The sequence below is a fragment of the Xiphophorus hellerii genome, chromosome 22 (genome assembly GCF_003331165.1).
Source record: "Xiphophorus hellerii strain 12219 chromosome 22, Xiphophorus_hellerii-4.1, whole genome shotgun sequence".
Lineage (NCBI taxonomy): Eukaryota > Metazoa > Chordata > Actinopteri > Cyprinodontiformes > Poeciliidae > Xiphophorus > Xiphophorus hellerii.
Window position 1 is genome coordinate 12,727,507 of NC_045693.1, and position 22,837 is coordinate 12,750,343.

Here is a 22,837-nt window from a genome sequence, read left to right on the forward strand (position 1 = left end):
ATTGTCCAGTCAGTCGGTATTTAGTTGAAGTTACAAGGTTGGACAGCTGGACACAAGTTTTGTTTTGATACAAGTCTAGAGATGTTGGTGTTAAAAATGTAAATCTACTTTATAGAAGTTTGCAACAACAAAAAAAATGGTCTGGAATGGTCAGATGTTTTTTCTGCTCAAACATTTTACACCGGGTAAAATAAGTGTGGAACACACCATACTTTTTTTAGTGGAGCATGAAGTTTACACCATTGTAAAAAATAAAATAAAAATCCAAACACAAAAGTCCATACATTAATTTATTTGTAAGAAATTGAAAGGTCATAAGTAATAAGTATTAAACACAGAAATAAAATAAACCATTGTCCTGGCTAACAGACCTAATTTGCACACCCATCCCCTGGTTTCGAATTCTGCATACAAGTACTTCAATGGGCACTAAAAACTGAAAAACAGATTGAAATTACTTATCAATTATCTACATGCTCCAAAATCCACAGCATATTTTCTGGGTGAAAGCTTTGTTTTCTTGTAGCTCCCTTAATGGGTTTCAGCTGTCGGTGGATAGGCTTGCTTTGAATTTTCAGATTATGAAAAGCGTAATAATATTCAAAGAGGAACTGTCTTTTTTTTATTATTATTCTTTCAGAGCATTTGTTCCACTTGACGCCCCACCTGGACAAAATTCCACTCAGTGGGAGAAGGTGCAGTACCTTTTTGATGAGCTTGGCAGTAGCCGTAAGTACAGCCACTACGAAACATACTTCCTGTAATTTTCAGCAAAACCTGAATTTTAAATATCTTCTGTTTGTTATAATTACCCTTGAAGTCCATTCAGATTAATTTTTTGACTCGACACCTTTTATTTCTTTATGCATTCATCATTTACTGTCTCATATTTTTCCTCAACTGCTACACAGCCTTATTGGTTAATGTAATTTTTAGGATTTATAGAAATAGTTTAACTCTATTAAAAAAAAAGAAAAAAAAAGAGAGAGAGACATTTGTGACTTTTTCCAGTTTCTCTGTATGAACTGTAATTAATTTAGTTTTAGTTTACTTCTTGTGAGCACTTTATTAAGTATTTATATAAGGAGCAGAGGTGACATTACATTTCATGTGAGTCAGTGTTATGTCTTAAAATGATATTTCATTATTTTAAAACCGCTGCAACATTTTAGTTGTGTGGATTCCTGGCATTCACAGCTGTTTGTGAATGCAGCTGTGAATGCTGCATTCACAGCTGCAGCATTCACAGCTGCAGGATGATGCAGCTGTGAATGCTGCATCATCACAGCTGCACACCTACACACCTACATTTTCTAGGTGTGTTTCCTAGAAAATGTAGGCCATTACCTTAATGATGACACTTCTGAAAGTCTGCCAATATTTAAAAAAGAGTTTAATGAAAGAGATTTTACTAAAAAAACATCAATTAATCATTAAGTTCTTTATTGATTACTATGGAATGTTTCTTGTTCAGTCATAACTACTTAATTGCCATCTTACCACATTTAAGTCAATTGAATCTGCATAAAAATATTATAGCAGGAGTTTCTGACAATTAATGCTTTTTTGGGCAGATTTAATCACAATTACCTCTAATGTAAAAATCTTCAGTTATGATGTTTGTCCAATATAATTGTTTATTGTCAAATTTGTTTTCCTTTGACTAAAAGTCATGTTTTAAATGAAATAACTCCTCTCTTGTGTTCACAAATCAGAGTGAAAACAACCATCTGGTGTAGATTCTAGGCTCTTGACCTCTGGTCAATGCGACCATTTAATTCAGCAATCAACAGCTTTATAAACATTGTGCCAACAATATGTTTTAATTTTTTCTGAAATTGATTAAACAAAAACAATTCTTTAAAAGGGTTCAGTAATTCAATAAATACTAAATTAAGTATTTTATGCATTGTCATATGCAATACAATAGAATCTGAAACAAATGCAAAAACATAAAATGCATATGCATTTTCCCCAGTTTGTTTTTTAAAATTTTCTAGCGTAAATTGTATCATAAAATCTTTAGGAAATAGCTTTTCCCCATCACACTAATACACACATCTTCACTTTTTTATTAGAGTAAGGCCTTTTGCTGTTTCAGTGCAAATGCAGGAACTTTAGCTAGTATGGATTACTAACAGTTGTTTGGCATGTTGCCATATGGGGACCAAAGAGAAAGTTGAACCATCTGCCTCTGTGCTTAAGTGGAATCTCCTAAGCGATGTCCCTAACCTTCCTCATTGGTGCAATGGGGGAAATTGCTGGGCTGCAGAGGAAATTTGAGCATCATCCTTTTTTCTAATTCCCAGATTCTTTTTTCCAGATGGGAAGTTAATTGCGTGAAGAAAAAACACTTTGGCCACATAACTCTCCTGACTTTTCTGGAACAACAGTTCATTAAAGCTGCTACATCTTTTAATAGTTATAACATTACACATGTTAAACCAGTGTTCCTTGATTGTTTTACAGATCAGGACTGTAGTTCTTGATTTCTTATTCAGGGCCAGGACAGTATAGTTTTCTAATTTTTGGCTTTGCCTTTACCTGAGGCTGGCTTGTAACATTTAACTTTTCTTTTAATTAGCATAGAGAAGAACAGCTTCACTTGACTGCACATAGAGACACACAAAATTTTGTTGCCATATTTCTATGGGACAATCTATCTATGAAACTAATTTAAGACATTTTTGCAATTTTTTGACTAACTGACAAATTTGCAGCACTATGATCAACTGTTGGATTTTAAACATTATTGTCCATTGAATAGCACTGTTTTGTATTCTACTGGGAGAACCTAACCTGATCAAATAATAATCAGATTGAATCACACATCTTTTGGAGGCAAGCCCAGTGCAGAGACCCTGCCCCAGAATCTTCAGAGCCCATGAAACATATTATTAATGTCCCAGTACTAATCGCCTTCTGCTACAAAGCTCTATATGCTGAATTTGGTCACCTTCTGTGGCCTGTTCAGAGAGGATCAATGAATGGATGGACAGACGGACTAATCATGTCTACACAGTTGTTTAACTGCAGATGATTGGCTTTCACTGTCTCAAAGCAGTTACCAAAATGACATAAAATTGTTTAGATAATTCAATGCAAGAAGGTGGGAAAATGTTTATTTTTTTTTTTTTTATTTTTATTTTTTTAAATGAATAACGTATTGATGTTATGGGTCTTTATCATTAACTTCCAGTTAAGAATAGTTTTTTCATATGTCCATATCCAGCTTTTTGCGACTTTACATGTGCTGCGGTTTATCAGTCTGTGTTCCAACATATGGCTGCCTTTGTAGCTGCTTTTGATGATTCTGTTATTTCACCGAAATTCCACTGATGTAGGGCGCCAGAGCTAAAGGAGCTCCTGTAAGAACACCTTTGTGCATGAGGCTCATACATGAACACAAGCCTGAAGGGCTGTATGTGGAGAGAGATAAGACCTTCCTCATTCCACTGGTTTTTGAATTGACACTATACAGATGTGGAAGCATAACCAATAATGGACAATATTTCCTACGTATAATCCCTGGAAAATCTGCTTGAGAAACGAAGAAGACTGGCAGCAAACATCCATCCTTCGCTTTGTGTTGAGCCTATGAGCAGAATGTTCTCTCTACAGAACAGGAGGCTATTGTCTTTTTCACTAAGCACACCACCAAACAAAGGAAGTAAGATTGCAATGAAACACCCGGGAATCAGAAAAAGGTATTCAAATGTTAATGTTCAGCCTGGTTGTCAGACTTCAAAGTTTCCTTATTGCATAGAATGAGGACAACATATATATTATATCACCCTTTTTCGCCCTTGTACACATATGAACTGTCTCTAGAAGAATGTGATTAATGATGTAAACAGCACACATTATACATGCCCTGAATACTGACTTAATTTTGCAATTGAAATGCTGCTGTCAAGGAGATAGACAAGGAGAGACCCACCTATGACCATGGTGACAGGTGGTCTGGGCTTTATGAAGTTGCTGTTGAGTGGATGAGGGATATTTATAAAAGGACAAATGTGTGGCTTTTTACTTAGAATGCTGTGACAGGTGGGATCTTGACAGGGGAGTGAGGCAATCACTCTTCTCATCAATCCCTGTCTTCTAACTTTATCTCTGGCAGCTGGCCTGACACCTACTGTTGTGCTTTCCTGATAGGTGGTCCTCTTTCTCTCCCGTGGGTTACACACATTAACTCAACCTATATAAGCTGAAAAACCAAGCTGTTTGAACACCTATTGTGTAAAGCCTTAAATCTAAGGGGAATGTGATTACTAATATCATCTGTCCTTGTCTAAAAGGACAGAATATCTAAGTTACAAGAATATGTACCTCAAATCCCATTGTAGTTTTTAGGGCTTTCATTTCATATTTCTGACCTAAATTATTTGCTATGGTGTACTGCAGCAATTCAAAAGTCCCATTTGTAAATTTAACATCTTGAAAGAGATTCTGGAGATAAATCAATATAATTTTAACCTAATGAAAATATCCCAAATTTTATCTAGGATACTTATACAAGATTATATTTCAATTCACTTCAGATTACTTCAGTTGTATGAATTTCAATTCAAATTAATTCTTATTTGCAACATTGCAACATCATTAGTGTAATGAAATTCTTGAATTTTTATTGCAGAGTAAAGTTAATTTTGTAAGAAAAAGTAATAGTCAATTGGCGTTCCAAAAAAAACAATTAAAGAAGACATTATAAATAATATTGTAGGAAATAGTAAACTTCAAAGTCTTAGTACTTTGTTACTCTGAATACATAAAGCCTGAAGTGGCTGCAGGAAAATTCAGATGTTCAGTTTTTCAGGCAGTTTAATATCCTGATGGCTTGTGGATAGAAATTGTTCTTAAATTTGCTGGTGCATGTCGGTATGCTTCTGCACCAACTGCCTGACTGGAGAAGCATGAACAGCGTGTAGCTGGGATGGCAGAGGTCAGAGATGATCTTGTCTGCCTTTCTTTTACAGTCCAGTCTGTGAAGTTGCTGGAAGGCTGGCAGTTCAGTCCTGGTAATGCGTTGTGCCAATCTAATCACCTTTTGTAAAGCCTTTGCTGTCCAGAGCATTACAGCTGCCATACCTGGCTGTGACATGCCCTGCCTGAAAAATCTCAACTGGCAGACCACCTTTCATCTGCCTGTCAGGAGGCCCAAGATTCTGTTTCTAAAAGAAGTAACGGTTAGCAAATCCCAAATTCTCATTGATGAGTAAGGTTGTAATAATACAACCAGACTACACCATGAGGTGATTCACAAAATCTATATTTGGCTAGTCCAGTTATTTTGCTGGTGGTTTGTCTAATTCCATAGTGGCCCTCATGTCATGTGTTGTGCTTTTACAAATAGAATAAAGGTTTTTGAATCACATACTGTGTTTTAAAGATTCTCAGATCAGTGTAGAACTGTCCAGTTTGGGTTTAATGAGGGAGTGTGGTGGGCTGCTTTTTGGGTCTTTGTGACATAAATAAAAATGTGAGACTCTAAAATGATAGAGAAAGCAGCACAACTCAGCACTATCTCCGACACAGATTCTAGCACCTGTGTTTTTAGGAGCTTAAGACAAGTCAAGGTTTTCCAAATCATTTGCATCATGTCTGTCACTGTTTTTGTTTTTCTACCGGGAAGCCAAAGTACTGCCAGATAAAATATGTAAAAGTGGTGGGTGCTTCATTTACGGTTTTATAACAGTTTTCTGGTTCAGTCCAGCTAAAACATCTTATTAGTTTACTCTGTCTAGGCCTGTCGCGATGAACGATAAATCGATTAATCGTACGATAAATTAAAACTATCGACGTCATTTCAATTATCGGCATTATCGTCTCTTCCGGCCTTTTTCTCTTTCTGTTAATGACACCGAATGAAAAAAAGGCTCAACTCCGGTGCTCTCCACTGACTCTCGCTCCAACTCCTCCCCTTGTCATTTCTATATTCTTTGCATGTTGAATAAACATTAATGTTGTTTCCATGTATCATCCCCAATGTCCGCTGGACTTCGGGTTGCGCCGTGTCAGCTGTTTGGGATTCCCCGACGTAATTTCCCCTCAGAAAACACGGAGGAGAATCCCGCTTTCTGATTGGCTACCTGTTGCATTCAACAGGCTGCATTAACGCTCCCAGTGGGAAAACCCCCTGATTTAGATCGGAGCAGCAACGATGATCTACCGTAACACACCACAATTTTAGAAAGACCAACGTTTTAAGATTGTCATAAGGGGAAAAATAGGAGCAAAAATCATGTAGTGTGAACTATTGCATCAGGTAGTGGATGTGCCCATTTTCTCTATTTAAATCTAATTATTACTGAAGGGCAACATAATATACAGACTTCATAATCTGCACTCTTTTGGTTGAATGCAGTATTTATTTCCACTTTGGCTTTATGTTGTTTAGTTTTTATTAAGTACATTTTTTGTTAATGGAGACTGAGAATCCATTTTGTTTTTGGTTGTTTTGTTTATTTTGTTTATCAGTTCCAGTGTTAAATATTCTTTTGAAAATAAAGTGCATCTATCTTTGGCAGGAAATCGCATGCATTATTACATCATTTCCATTAAATCAGTGTAAAAAGGTCTTCAGACAATATCGTTTATCGCAATAATTTTTTGAGACAATTAATCGCTCAGCAAAATTTGCTATCGTGACAGGCCTAACTCTGTCAATCAAAAGGATAACTCAAGAACAACTTCATTTATTATTTCACAATGTGAATCTCAAACACAGATACAGAAAGCCTGAAACTATAACACACTCACCTTCTTGTCTGGTGCATAAAGTGTCTCTTCACCAGAAGATGACTGCTGCTGGCCATAAAAATCTAACACTTCCTGAGACTTTGGTGAGCAATACTGTGAGATCTTGTACCGCCCTATGTTGTTGCACTCCAAATTTCATCCTGGGTGAAATTTTACTATTAAAAGCAGAGCTGTGACTATTATATCATCTGTGGATCAGTTTAACAAAAAACAAACAAAAAAAAGCAGTTTGTGCAGAAAGTATGATCTAGGCTTTCATAAATCAACTTTGTTTACTAAAGTCTTTGTAATACTTATGTTTCTTAATCTTTATAGTGATCAAACTAGCTTATTAAACATACTTATGTAGATTTTTAATTTATTAAACCAATGATCTTTATAATAAAATATTTTTTTCAATAGCTATAGCAAAGCTTAAGTGAACTACATATATATAGGATTTTTCTAGTCCTGGTCACATTGTATGCACACACCTTCATGCAATGTCTTCCACATTAATGCTCCCCACATAACATGGGTTAGGAGTTGGGCTAAAATCAAAATTGCATGCTTACATCTACAATGCCTCGTGAAAGTATTCACCCCCATTGCCATGTTTTGTGTTTTGTTACCTCACAACATGGAATTAAAATTGATTTTTTTTTAGGGTTTGTGTCATTTCATTTACAGAACATAACTTTCAACATTTCATTTTCCTTTTATTGTGAAGCAAACAACAAACAGGACACAAATAACAAACCACTTCTGTGTGTATAACTGTTCACCCCTCTAAATTCGGTATTTTGTAGAGCCTTCTGTAGCAGTCATAGCTGAAGTTTGCTTTGGATAAATCCTTATGAGCTCGCCACAACTTACCATTGGGATTTTTGCCCATTCCTCAAATCAAGACTGCCCCAGCTCCTTCCAGTTAAGTGCTTTCCACTGGTGACCAACAATTTTTAAGTCTGACCACAGATTCTCAATAGGATTAACATTTTGCCTTTGACATTCCAGTACATATCCGCGTGATGTTTCCCGTTAAGCCACTCTCGTGCTGCTTTATCAGTATGCTTTGGCTCATTGTTGTGTTAGAAGACAGACCATCAACCCAGTCCCAAATTACTGAGAGACTGAAACAAGTTTTGCTCAAAAATATCCCTGTATTTATTACCATCTTTCTTCCCCTCGATCTAATCAGTTTTCCAGTCCAATCTGATGACAAACATTGCCACAGAATAATGGTGCCACCACCATAATTCACTGTGGAGATGGTCCTCTCGGGGCGATAAAATGTCTTAATTTTGCACCAGACATATTGGTTTCAATGGTGGCGGAGTTCAATTAAAATATTATTCTACTGAAACATAATACTCAGTTTAAATACTAGCATCTTTTAAAGTAAAAAAAAAACATAGTTAAGCATATTAGTCAGAGATAGTAAAACATCTTTACTTTCTATTTAAAAATGCAACTGGCTGTTGATTAACATTTACTTTGGTAAAGAAAAACCTTTTTAAAATACAACGAAAATGTACAACAAAAAGTAGCCTTTTGATGTGAGATGAATTAAGATTTTCCCTCAATGCTTAGGGACAATCTACAATGGTTTCCTTTTCTCTTACAGATGGTCTTCCTGCTCTATCCTTCTCGATCAGCTCTTTGACCTTGATTGGTATGTTGGCAGTGATCACTTACACGGTGAGTCGAGATCTATTAGAATATTTTTTTTAATGGTTTTTTTTCTCGTAATTTTTAATTGGAATGGAGAAAGAGTTCAGAATCTTTACAGTCTTGTGACTTTGATTTTTCTTAAATAGACTTTTCAAAATAAATGGAAATGTCTTTGTGAGACATTATTTACTAGTCATATCTGTGTTTATCGTATGATATTCATGTTCTTTGTCTTTGTGATATAGTTGTGATTGAGAGGCTTTAATGGCAGAACTTTGTCATTTTAAAGCTCTGACATTCAATCACTCAAAATACTCAGGCTGCTGTCACTTCACCTGAACACCTGAGACTCTTCATGATGTATTGATGCATCTTATAGGCTTATCAACCACTTATTTGCTGTCTATTTATATACATAGATCTCCCTTAGTGCACATTAATAAATGCCTTGATCCCCATGGCATTTTGCATTTTCTTTTTTTTTTTTGATCAGAAATCATTTACTCTTTAATGGTGTCCACTTTTCATAGCATTATCTTTATAACTGGAATGTGAATATTCCCCAAAGCTGATGTTACTGATGTTAGAGCCACATAATGTGTAATGGTTTCTGCTGCAGAGAGACGCATGCAGAAAAAATCCCCTGTGCTATCGGATCTGAGACTGAGAATAAAAGTGACAGTCAACTCCAATCTATCCAGTTTCTGTTGAGCTAAAAGAGTCCTGTTTGACAAATTATACAACCATACAACTGAATGTGGAACTGTTGATGAATAAAACACTAAGTAGCCAAGTAAATTGTAAAACCAATCTCCCTTTAGGACATACAATTAGTCTCAGCTGGGATTTTCTTCACCGTTTTCACATGCCTTTCACAGTTCTCTATAGAGTAGGTAATTACCTAGTTCAATTGGACAGTGGTACTGTGCTCAGATTTGCACTGACCAGTCTTGCTATGGACCTGGTGAATGCTCTGTGGAAATCAAGATTCCCACAGTGTCTTTGTTTTTGATCATCTTGTAGTCAGTCAGAAAAATAAGCCCTTCAGGCTGCAGCTGCAAGTAGCCTTCTCTTTTTTTGGTTGTCACTGGTTGCAGAAGCCACTGTGTATCATTTCATTGTCTTCATTTGAACTTTATTCTAAAAGAAAAAATATATATGCATTAGTGGCGTTCAACCCAAATTTGCAATGATCTGTAAAGCTTAATATTATTTAAAACATGTTTACACTGCACCCAGCAATCTTAATTGTGTATTACAAACTCATTTGCTTGTTTTTAGCAGAGATCTAGCAGCTTTAGCCCCATGTAATGTGAAGAGTATAAAACATGACAACTTTGTGCCGTGTACATAATGCTGTCAAAAATCCAAAGTGAAGCAAAGTTCTGATGTGTTTGCTTCTTTGAAAATCTAAGTTTGTGTTCATTGACTTAACTCAGACCAGCTTCCAATAACAGGTCTAATTAGGCCGTTTCACCAAAGCAAAGCAAGAGATGTGAAACTCCAAATGCATTTATTTTTTATCTTAAATATTTGACCCAGCTTTGATCTATCATGATCATATGTTGTTGCAGATCATATCATTTGACCTTAATTTGCCACAATTAAAGTCTATCAAGTTAGTAGTTAAAAAAAAATGTTATAGATATGTGTTATCCTTGAGTCCCCATTGATGTACCTTCATTCTGTCTTTGTTTGTCCTTTCTATTTAAACCAACAGTTACATTGCCGTACTGCATATTCAAACACACACATACTTATGTCTTCCCAAGAAAATTCTGATCACCTTCACTGTTTTAATCCTTCATTTATATTATCTTGTTACTGTTTTGAAATAATATTGACAGAATAGCAAGTCTCAAGTGATGAGGTAGAAAAATAAAACGGGCTGCCTTAGTATGCTTAATTTTTGTCTTGTGTTATTAAGTAAACTGTTTAAGTTCTTAGTCAAACAGCTTAGTGTTTGACTAAGAAAGTAGCAGCAAACTACAACACTGATCTAACTGAGACATTTTTACATATACAGTCTGCTGATATGATCACCACTATAATGCAGAAAAGTGAATAATTTCTTTAAAAACAGAATTTCTCTCTACTGAGGGTTTCAAGTTGAAATGATAATTGGCATTTGTCCTGTGAGAGTTTCTCCATCTTGCTGCAAATTTAATTTGATCAAATTTCTGTATACTGGAAATAAGGTATTATAATTACTAATTCATGGTAACCCTTTTTAAAAACCCCAATCATCCTTTTAGGTAAAACTCCCTTTTGGTAAAAACAACCTCACTTTACACTCTCAATCACTAAGCAAATGAGACTTTCTTAAAGCACATATAATTTTGCTACCTGTCTAATAACAATGTTGCCATTAAAATTGCAAAACAAAAAAATAGGGTTACTATTTTTTTATTCTCAGTTAAAAAGATATATATAGAGAGAGAGCAAGAGAGAGAGAGGCACCTCTCTTTCGCTCACTTGCTCACTTCACAAAATCTTTTGTCAACAAAGAGCAAAAAGAAAATTTTGGGTTTGAAAGGCTCATCAACTTGTGATTGAGCCCCTGCTTGAGCATAGACAACCTACAACAAATATGAAATGGCGTCAGATTTTTTTTTAGCATGATTGTTTATGAGACCACAGTCCTTTTGTGATGATCATTTTCTTTAGCATATGAACTTTTCAGAATGAGATCAACCTGATTTTTTTTTTTTTTTAAACAGGTAAAGGTCATTTGTGTCGAACTTAGAGCCATCTTATGATCAAGTCGCAGATACTAACTGAATAAATAGATGATTCCTTTCCAAGACTGTAGGAGGATTTAACTAAGACTCAAATAACAATAAAATAAATCTGCATAAAATCTGAAACCTAAGTAGTTGTTTCCATAAGAAAGGGACCTTGAGCATCCCCAAATGTAAATTCTAAGCTCACAAAAACTCAACAGTTTTATTTAACTCACTCTGCTCCACTTCCTCTTCCTTTTGGCTTCACCATCACAAGTATATAAAGCAACAAAGGGGAGGCTTGTGTTGGAAACCTGTATCCAACTAAATCTCCCTCTTTCCTCTCAGCAGGCATAGGGATCACTCTCTCTCTCCGAGTCTTCCTATTAGCCAACACTCACATGGAGTCACACACATGCACATTCCTCTCTTCTCTAAAAAGGCATTTCTGGTTATTATTGACTGTGGTTGGTGTTAAAATCAATTTGATCAGCGTGCGTCATTATACTTAAACTGGAAATGTGAACTCAGAACGGCAGAAGTCATTTTAGATTTCTACGGTGTAGTTGCACATTTGAAAGGGGAGGGAAATGTTTCTCGTGGGATCTGGGACAGGTTTTCCTTTTATGAGTGTATTTGATATTCGGGACATGCTCTGGCCTTAAGAGCTTCATGATTCATTGCAGGAGGCGACATTCGCCCATAGCATAGATCCACTGCAGAGACTAATAATAGTGTAGCCTGACTTTGTATCCCATGTGGCTTTTTTAATGCTGCCTTAACACTCAAACTGATAAGTTATTTTACAAAAAGAATGAAGTAAAATGTTTCAGGGCTTGAAAGGTTGCAGCATGTTTTGAAATGATCTTCACACAGAATGACAGTTTTATTTTGGCCCAATATAGTAGCACTCCTGAAAGTTTGTAAAAGCAATGGTACACAGTAAATGCATTTGACTGGTGCCTTTAGTTTCATTTCTAATGAATGGCTTTGTTTTCTTTTTATTAAACATTCCCTTCATATTTCTTATATAAAAGATCTTTCCAAGTGGCTAAATACCCCATAATTTGAATTACCATTTTATTTTTGGTTACATAACCCATTGCTGTTTTTTTTTTTTTTTTACATTGATGCTCCTGTCTGTCTCTTTCTGTCAAACTGCTATTGTTTATCATCATTGCTTCCAGTCAAATAAAAAAGAAATTATTAAAACACCAACAAAAAGAGAAATAAAAATTAAGAAAATGTAATGTGGAGTCCAGATTTTTCTCTACAGGCCGATTTGTTGTTTTAAGTAAGAATAAATCTGAAATTCAGAGTTAAAGGACACTGCTGTCACATGGGGGCACTGTTAAGCTGTAAATGCATCAGTGTGATATAAGGCAGTGATATCCACACAAAATGGTTGCAGCAAATTTTTCAATAAGCCTTAGCACAATTATAGATTCCACCATTTTAATCTTTTTTTTTTTTCCCTCTGCCAAAAATGACACCGCCTAGGAGGCCAGGATCTGTGGGATTTTTGCTGTGCACGCACGCGCATATGTGCGTTCATGTGTTTGCTTACCCTCATTTGACTGTTGTCATGTGCCACAATGTGATGGGTTTGCCACCAGGCAGGAGTGACTGTGTGTGGGAGGATACCCGTGGCATATGTGCCACCCTTGCTCTGACAATAGTGTGTGATTATAATGGTACTTTTGCATCTTGCAGGCATATGGAATGTCTGTCATGCCTTTGAATCTGATAAAAGGCACACGAAGTGTCGCGTACGAACGCCTTGAGAACACAGAGGACATTGACGAGGTTGAACACCAGATAGAAAATCTGAAATCCAAGGTAGGTCTTTAAGTGGTATGACCTGTCTTCAGTGCACATACAAGTGGCATAAACATGAATATGTTGAAGTTTCATTGAATTGCATCAAAATTAATATATTAGCATATCTATACCAACATAAATACATGTTTATTTGCTATTTTCTCTCGTCATGTTAAACATCTGAATCAATGTTGATGATGCAAGGTCCACAAAAAAATGCATTAACTAACAGCTTCACTAAAAAGCCACACACACTGTGTGGTGAAGCACAACCACTTCTTTATTTTTATGCCCCCTGTCTTTGCAAGTTCTTACATAGTGTAAGTTATGTCCTTTTCAAACGCCCACTCAGATTTTTTCTGTCCAAACGGGATATTTCAAGTCAACACATTTTTTAAATTAAGTAAAGTAAGAGTTATGCATTTGTCACTCTTCTAATTTCAATGTTTAATGGTTGCAAATGGGAGGTAGTAATAAAACAAACTATAACATTTAAGTGTATTGATCACTTAATACTTGTAAATATATAACATTTTTTAAATGTGTGTTAACTGAGTAGTCACTTTTTTTTAACAACCATAACGTATCGAAAGCATACGTATATTTAACAATGCATCTCCTTTCTGTTGGTTTCTCTGGCAGTGTAAGGATGGTCGTCCTCTATCCTCAAAGGACAGACGCAACCTGCAGGAGCTTGAGGGCAAACTACAGGTCCTCCAGCGCAGAGGAAGACACCTGGACATTGCAGAGAGCCACTGTTGCTCTAAAGTTGGCAGTGCTCTCAGACCTGTCAAGGTGAGTCTCCATTGTGAAATTGGCTCCCATTCACAGATGTCAATTTTATGTGCATTGTGGGTAGCGGCCTAAACCAAGGCAAAAACATGAGGATCTCAATACCTGTTTTCTTTTCTAAATTTATGTTGGGTTCTTCTGAGAAAACAAAATATATGATATTAATGTCTTCTAAGGTTTTTGCAAATATGAAAAGGAAAATTGTGGTGTCCATTTGTTTTTAACCCCTTTTAATCTGATATCCCTGAATAAAATCCAAACCAATCAATTGCCTTCAAAAGCCACCTTAAACTTACATGCCCATGTTAACTGTAGAGGAGCAGCAAAGGTCCACAGTCTGAGTGGGAGGACTCTGGTGTCAAGACAGTCAGTGGTCATTGCGCGGTATGTGGCATATATGCTTGACAGACATGAATTTCCAACAAAATAAAGTGAAGTTTGTGCAAAAGTTGAGAGGCCATCAACATTTGTGGAAGTCAATGTAAACTTGGTATACACGAATCCACAAGTGTCTGGTTCTTGCTGTGTGTTAAAAAATAAAAAAGATAATTTCAACTTGTTTACTTTTAACAGCTTAGACTGCTTCTACCAAAGAGAATCCTAATATTGTAGCTCTCATTTAAACTGCTCTAGATTTACTTTCAGTTCTACTTTACAGCACAGCATATTTACATGAGTCCCACGGGTAGTCTCTTCACCTAATTTACTGTGAAGTCTCTAAGGGAGACTTGTATTTCTCAGACAGGATCTCATAGTTCCCATGAGGTGTACCAAATCAACTGTAAACCTGTGTCATTTTACTCCTTTTTGGTCCTCTCAGCCAGGAGCTCAACTTTATGCATAGTAATAATATTGTCACTACACTTTTAAGAGGGTTACACATTTGTTATTTTCAATCAGATATTTTTGGTGCATGATGAACTCTACAACTTATCAGAACAATAACAAACAATGATTTTAAACATAAAGAATGAAAATGAATCTAAAATATAAATATTACTTTAAAAAAGTACTTTTAAGGTATATTTGAGAAGCTAACTTGAATTACAACATTCTATCCCTGAAGAAAGCACTGGAAGGATGCACATTGTTTTTGGACAGATACTTGAATGAGATTTTTTTCCTGAAAATATTACACCTTTCGTTCTTTAGTTCTTGTCATTGAAAGAGTGCGTCAAGAACATGGTGCTAGGATTTTTAGGCTCAAGCTTGTCATTTGGTCTTTTTGAGTGGAAGAAATCAGTAACTTCTTTTCCCATCAAACTAGAATTTTTTTTAGAAAAGGTTAATATATTAGACCTTTAAAAAATATTTCTGCCATGTGGTTCTCTTTTTCATTAGTGATGATCCTCTCTGGTGTGTCATACATCTTTACCATTCCCATTTTATACCATTTTATAGTTTTTCAAGAACTATAAAATGTATTGCCCTGTTCCTGAAAATGTGCTCCACAAATAAATTGCCTTGCCTTGTCATTTACCCTTCTAAGGCCCCGGTCTAGATGACAACAGGGAAAAAGAACAGAATGTCCCATCACTTGCTGTAACAACAGGTTCAATATATTCAGTTTATTAGCGAAAGTCACAACTCTAATCTGTTGAATTGACGATTTGGATCCAATAGTGTTAGAAGCCTGAAAAACGGCTGTGAGGTTAAACAGACAAACCAGACCACAGACATATTATTCAGCTGGTGTGACAGAATTACTCATGTCATATCCTTCTGCGAACAAAAAATGGCGTACCTTCCACAGTAATAATGTCTCAATCCGACTCCATTTAACACTTTGTGCTCTATGGTGGTTAAAATAACTTCACATTAGTTTCACCACCTTCCGCTTACACAGGGAAGCATCTGAAATAAGGTGTTTGATGGGCATTACAATGTTTTCCACATCTAGGTATTCATATCTCACTTCACGCTACCTTCATGCTCTTCTATTTAGGTGTGCATACCTGCATATTCAGTTTACTTGATAATGGATACAAAGTGGCATGCAAGCTTGATATACCATAGATGACTCATCCAAGACAGTGCACAGATTGAATAGTTCATTCTATTTTTATTTGCATCTTCATGTTAGTTCACGGTACTTTCCCCACTGTTGTTTGTTTACTGCTATTTGAGTTTGTTCCAGGCTAGCACAAATATTTTAAACCAGTGTCTGTAGCAGTCTGTCTTTGACCAAAGGGGATTGTGGCTAATGACAATCCCCAGACTCAAATTTGAGCAGCAGTATTTAGGGAGATTAATTCACTATATGCTAGGATCCTGGTGCAGAGTGATAAGCAAAACAATTGTGATTTCAGCGGGACCAATGTTTGCCAGGCACCGACTCATGTCTTTATAGTAACAGCAATGGTGAGCTGAGCTACTGAACATGTTGAACATTCCCAGCTGAAAAGGCCTCTCACGTAATTGTCAGCATTTGGCTGTGATCATAGAATGAAGTAAAATTTTTAAAAAAAATCAACCCTTAGTTACAAATGGTCGATTAAAATGTCATGCCCTTTTGTATTAAGAAAGAAAAACCTCCACATTTGAAAATAAGTATGTTTTAGTGACCTAAAAGTTCCTAGTTATTTTCAATCAATCAATGACTTGGCCGCTAAAAAATGGTTATCTCATATTTTTGATTGCATTTAGACAGAAGTTGTTGCAAACCTGAAAATATACTCACTGCCCCCAGTGGTTGGTATTGGTATAATGAATCTAGTCCAGTCATTGATGCAGCTATTTTTGACCTTCAAACATTTGACATGCATACAGTTTTTGATTATTTTATTAAGAATGTGACACGGTGGCATCATGAAATGGCACTCTGATGCTTGATGGTCTGTGACTTGATATATTTATCAACACTGATTGATAATTGGCAGATCATGTACTAAAGTCTGTTTTTCTTTTTTTTTTTAAATGAACAAATGCATTAAATTTAATAGTTTTAATTTTTTTTTTTATCTAATTATCATAGTGTATTATAGTCTTTTGAGGGAAATGTAATTATTAAAATAATAATTGACAGGTCATCAAAAAAAAGAAAAAAATCAGAAATCTTTGTTAGCGAGAAAGATCCTGCCTGTTCGGGGCACTTCTACTGGATACACAATGCCAAATGAGGCACAATGTTTGTTAGAGATGTGGTTGTTCCTACAACATCAGTCTGGAAAGAATTATTAGGCATTTTCAAATTGTAGTCCACCTTCCTGTGGTTAGAAAGGTTATTCTCAAATGAATACAAGATAGCTGCTGGTTTTGTCAGCACCGGACGTTGTAGGAGGTTGGTCTGCCAATTACAAGATTTACATCTCAAACTGCAAATATCCCAGTTCAGTAAAATGTCAAACTTTATGACAGTATAATTAGAAAAAAAAAAAAATAAGTACAGCTTTTTTGGAAGGGTAGCCAGAGGACGGCTCATTTCTCTAAAAAGTACACAGCAGCACAGGCTAGATTACTAAACTGAAGGCGAACAAACCAGAAGACTACAGATCCTGCCAGTCAATCAGGCAGAAATTGAAAAGTAATTTTCCCCAGTTAATTAAATGTATCAAAACTGTAAATTACCAGAAGACTCTTTTGCTTCCATCTATGCTTTTAGTTTTGTATAAAGATCAACTTTAGGGATGCTTTATTGCAAAGACTGGGATCGTCTCTACATTCCTTATTTCTGGTTAGACTTCAAAATTCCAATCTCTGTATACAAACCTGTCGCATTTTTTTGTACGCATTTAAAAAATTGTTGAATTAAAACAAAAGGTATTCCTATATGCTTGCGTGTGTTGTTTTTCTGAAAAAGATAATTGAAGAAAAAAATGCTGTCTGCTTCATACTGTCCTTCAAACACCTTGATGGGAGGATGATGATCTGGGTTTGTTTTGCCTTTTGGGCTCCTGGTTAACTTGCAGTCTCACATTCTCTTCTAAAATAAAATCTAAGTCTATCTAGTGCAACAACTGAAGCTTGTCCCAATACCACTATCAGCCCAAGCCCAGTGGTAAACCCATATAAAAATTCATGAAAATGTAATAAAAGTGCTGCAATAACCAGTAGATGTTTTTCAACTCACTTATTGTGGATTAAAGTGAAATTCTGAAAAACAATGTTCTCCAACAGAGAGACACTGCATGAAGTTCTGCATCAGATAATCAGCAACGTAGCATTGGTTCTACAGGCTACTTAATGTGTGTTTTTAATTTCTCTTACACTAATTCATTTTGTGTGGTCTGTTGGATAAATAATTGCATAGTGTAGTATGGCTTCTGTTGTTTATCTGAGGTTTTATTTATCTCCTTTTGTGTATTGGGATATATTATGAGGTATTTATTAGATGATCATGCGTTAAAATTGAATAAAACTTACTCCTTATTATGACTAAATAAATAATGCCACTTTTCCATAGTTTGACTTAAAGTAATTAGTTTCAACACTGAGTCATTCTTCTTGTCTGAAACAAGAAAAAAAAAAGCTTGACCTAAAAGTGTCTCCGCTAAAACGCCGCAATTTGTCAGATGTCATATGAATATTCCTCTCTTTTTATTCACTACAATTTTGCTTAACACAAGGCAAACTGTTAGTTTGAATTCAGCCAAGCAGTATTTATTTTTTCTAGTTTATAGTTTTTCTAGAGAGTTGAGTGCCGACACAGCTTTTGTTTCTGTTCATGTGAGTACAGACGTGGATCCTTACAAATATTGTGTTTTAATTACCTAACCACTACATTACGTCAGTACAGTTAAACCATCAGAAAGATGATTATATTGTATTTTATTTGTATATATTTTTTCTGCCCTTTCGTATCAGGTGAATAACATCACTTTATACCAATGGTAATGCTGATACATTTGTGAATCACGTGACATAGTTAAGTTAGAAAACAGATAACGTTATATGTTAAGCCACAAATACTACTTACTAATTTTTCCATGACATGTTGAGTGAAGTATCAGGAATTTAAGTAATTTAGATGATTTATAGATGAGTAGCAGATTAGTAAACATGTTAATGAATCTCTTGTAATACATTTCATATGTGCCTTTTCTGTATAATTTTATCATTTATTGAAAATTAATATCCTTATTATATAACAATAAGAGCTCAAATTGTTCGTTTTCAGAATGTATTTTATATTTGGCTTTTACCAACCTTTCCCCTCTGTGGTTGCAACCTTTCTACTTGACCAATCCTTTGAAATAGCTATGCCAAAATTTCCCCCCTGTTGCCATGGGCACCAGTGCCAATCTGAGGCTCTACATGCCATATGGTCTCTCTTTGACCTGGCACAAGTGTACACAATAGTTGTTTTTCTTTTACCAAGGTTCACAAAGGATCTGAATGAGTGCTCATTTTTCCCTTGGTTATTTATTAAACATGAATGTTGACTGTCATTTCTTTGCAGATAATACTTGGGGTTTTTTTCATCCTGGTTGCACTGCTCTTCACTATTTCCCTGTTTATTTCAAAGTAAGTAATTGTTTTACAGAATCTGATTCTTTACATTGTAACTATATTTCAAAAGAAAGAAGAGTCATGCTGCACAATTCTTTTTATATTTTTTACATATTGTTTAAAAAATGAAATCATGTATTTGGCTGTGTGTTCAGTCTGGACAAAGCACTTCACTCTGCTGGCATTAGCTATGGGTTCATAATCTTTGGCACCAACCTAACCAATCCTCTCAATGAACTTCTGCTGGCTTTACAACCTGTAAGTAATCTTTCAAGTTTTATGTCATACAGATGATTGTCCTCAATTAAGATGGGCTTAAAGCCAATATTTCTTGTTTTTATCACAATAATCTCAAATAAAACCTAATTTAAGCTTTATCACTGTTAATTCTATAATAGGTAAGTAATACTTCTTAAAATTATGTCAGAATGTTGCAGCAAAGGAGGGGCACATGAAAAGTGAATTGATTAAAATTTTAGTCTGTTGACTGATCTGCAGTTTAGCTGTGGACATAAAACAAAACTCATTTTACGATAATGTATCTGTAGACAGACTCTTGTATTACTATTCTCTCAGTCATTAGATTGTGCAAAATTTGGGCTGTTCAGGATAAAGGATAGCTATGCATGTTATTAAAATATGACCAGCCTTTTTGAAAAAGCTAATCTAATATAGCTTTTTATATAGATTAATGCAACTCTATTTAGTCAGACTATTTTTCTGCAAACTGAGACTGTAAAAAGCAACAAGTAGATAAAATAAAGATAAACAAGTCAGTGCTATCTATTCTGTCCTTACACAGGTGTGCTGGACTGCGTTAGACAGATAGTGAACAAAAAACTCCAAACGTTGAGCTCTCTGAGCTTTAATTTTGTAAAAAATAATTAAAATAAGCATTAATTAAAAATTAATTAAAATTAAGCATAAAAAACATGCATGAACAGCTTGCACGTCTCAAGTACAGACACTGCTATATGAAAGGCAGAATTTTAACACGTAGTGCCACAAAAGCTGGACGCGTTTAACAAGGTTAAAGATGACACAAAAACTGAAATAGCAGACAAACTTATGTCAAACAACATTTGAGCACAATAGCACTACTTACGGACAAAGATATGACTAAATAAATAATGTCATATTACTGTCGCTCTGGCACGTTGCAAGCCGAAAACAAAACTTAACTTAAATCCTGCCACAAGGGGGCAGTAAAACAACAGAAAATAGGATACTAAGAAATCGTTGTATTACAATACACTATCAGTGCATCGATCAGAATTTTGGGGCCGATCTGCGATCTCCTGTATTGTAAAAGTTGGAGCTGAAAAACACTGTTTTATTGATTTCTATTTTTCTTTATATCAGGAGATGTACAAAACTGCATTACAGATTTTTTCCTTATATTCACTGTGTGTGTTAGAGCAATTTTTTAAAAGAAAGAAAAACTTACCACAAAATTCACATTTTAATCCATGGTTGATTAGGCTGGCTCTCATTATAAAACCAGCGGTCACACTCTGCATAATCTAGATAATGTCCTTACATAACACGAGAAGCTTCCAAAAGCCTTTCAGCATTTCCTAATCCATCATCTTTCATCCCAGTTTAAAAGCAAAAACAAAGTACATTTGCTGCGCAGAGTCTTGCTTTGTCTTTCTTTCTTTCAGTATAAAAGTATGACAGACATGTCCCAGCATGTCCTAGATTTAAGACACTAGTTTCTTGTTAAGTAGCTTTTTACATCTCCTCCATAATATTGAAAACAGGTATCATTGTATCGTCTCATCCCATCCAAAGAGTTTTGGATGGGTTGCTGTTTGGGAGACTTAGTATGGTCTGTTCTTTAATATGAAAAGAAAAAAAAAAGGATTTTGGAGATTCCAATCAGGCAGTTATTGATCTTGTTCAGCCAAGCTAAAAATCATCATATTTTGATCATCACCTGATTTTGTTTGTTTATTTTTGTGTGTGTATGTTTGTGTTTGTGTGTAAAGGTCAAAAGTCGAGCATAGTAAATAATACTTGGTTGAAGTGTTAGACTGATAGAAAATCAAATCACTGTCTTCTCCTCTTTCCTCTAGGTTTTAGCCAGTGTACATAAGCATGCAATAGAAAACACTCTGCTGTAATTAGTATTCTACTGCAGGTTTTGCAGAAGAAAAAAAAAGAGACAGACAGCTCAGGCCAATAAAGAATCGCTTCACAGATAGCGGCATTGATTAAATGTCTAAGATGAGTGCTTAGTATGACTATGGTGTTTAAGATATTAAGTGCTCCACAACAAGAGTGGGTTGTTAAATATGTAGCGGTCAGGTTGTAGGTTAAGTCTGAACATTTACAATTTCCCAACTTTGTAATTGCTATTCAGTGGTTTTAGTGAAGCACAATGTTCAGCATAGATGTGTTGTTTTTTTTTAGTATTAGAATTACATAAACATTATTGATGGTAGAATTCTATTAATATTGTTAGTTTTTTTTTTTTTTGTACATGTAGCTGATCTCTATTCCTGGTATTGCAGGTTTTTCCATTGGATTACATCCTAATTACAGTCATTACAATGTACTTTGTGCTGACATCCATGGCTGGCATTCGTAACATGGGCATCTGGTTCTTCTGGATAAGGGTAAGCTAAAGATACTTTTCTGTGTTACCTCAACAAATATGCTAGTGTTGTTTTAAAGATGTCTGATAAATATTAAACTCATCTCAAAAGAGATTTCTCCATAAATACCCTCTTGTGACAGCACTGCCAGCAGTTACAGTATGTCATGTCATAATTTCCACATAGCTTCGTTAAGAATGCCACACCAGATTTTCCTGTCCTCACTAATAGCTGAACTGCAATGTATATTATCATCAGCATAAAACTACCTCCAGAAAGAACTTTGGCTTTTTGCATCTCCTTTTGGAGACTACATTTCACAACTATATGTGCTAAGACACAAGGAGTTCATTTGTCTTGTGTGAGACTGAATAAAATAAGCATTAGGAGCCTCCTCTGACACTAACAATCTTGCTTCACATTGCCTAATTAGATGATGATGCATGTTTTTCTATAAGAGCTAAGACACAACTTTTAACATATATGTATTCCTTATTTCATATTTGAGGAGCAGAGGCGATGCAAGGCTTTGTGAGCAGATCCAATTAAAAGAGTTTTGCTACTAGTGTAAAAATAAATAAATACACACAGATGGATATCTGAAAGTCTTTATCTCTGTTAATTATGATGATTCTTCACTTACAGTTAAGGAGAACATGATATTTAAAATTAGGATGAAATCTCAATGAGAAGTATGCTTAATACATGTTAAAAGGTTGTTTTCAAAAGTTTTGTTTTATTCTGACAAATGATACTCACTGGGACATACTTTGTAAATATCGGGTTTCAACTGTATTTAATATTAGGTTGCAATACTTTGCAAGTATTGGAGTGCAAGGACAATGGGAGACGAACTGTTCCAGAACAGTTATACTGCTGGGGCTGCAGCACCTCTGCCTGTGGCATTTTAATAGCAGAAATCAATTACTTGGGCTTTATAGACTACATTAATATTAAAAGGATCCTTTTTGAGTTCTTTAATTTGTTTAGCTTTTCCTTTTTAATAACAGTGACTCAACTGAGGTTTTTCCTTCTAATTTA

The 22,837-nt window shown here is 35.3% G+C and overlaps 1 protein-coding gene across 1 annotated transcript in view; it reads left to right on the top strand.

The window, feature by feature from the left end:
* The window catches only part of lmbrd1 (LMBR1 domain containing 1), a 55,554-nt gene that overhangs the window by 16,994 nt on the left and 15,723 nt on the right, over window positions 1–22,837 (top strand). The window contains exons 6-12 of the mRNA XM_032553461.1: window positions 641–729; window positions 8,366–8,439; window positions 12,849–12,974; window positions 13,599–13,751; window positions 19,147–19,211; window positions 19,352–19,454; window positions 21,713–21,817. Coding sequence (XP_032409352.1) covers window positions 641–729; window positions 8,366–8,439; window positions 12,849–12,974; window positions 13,599–13,751; window positions 19,147–19,211; window positions 19,352–19,454; window positions 21,713–21,817 — 715 coding nt within the window. The remainder of the gene's footprint in view (window positions 1–640; window positions 730–8,365; window positions 8,440–12,848; window positions 12,975–13,598; window positions 13,752–19,146; window positions 19,212–19,351; window positions 19,455–21,712; window positions 21,818–22,837) is intronic.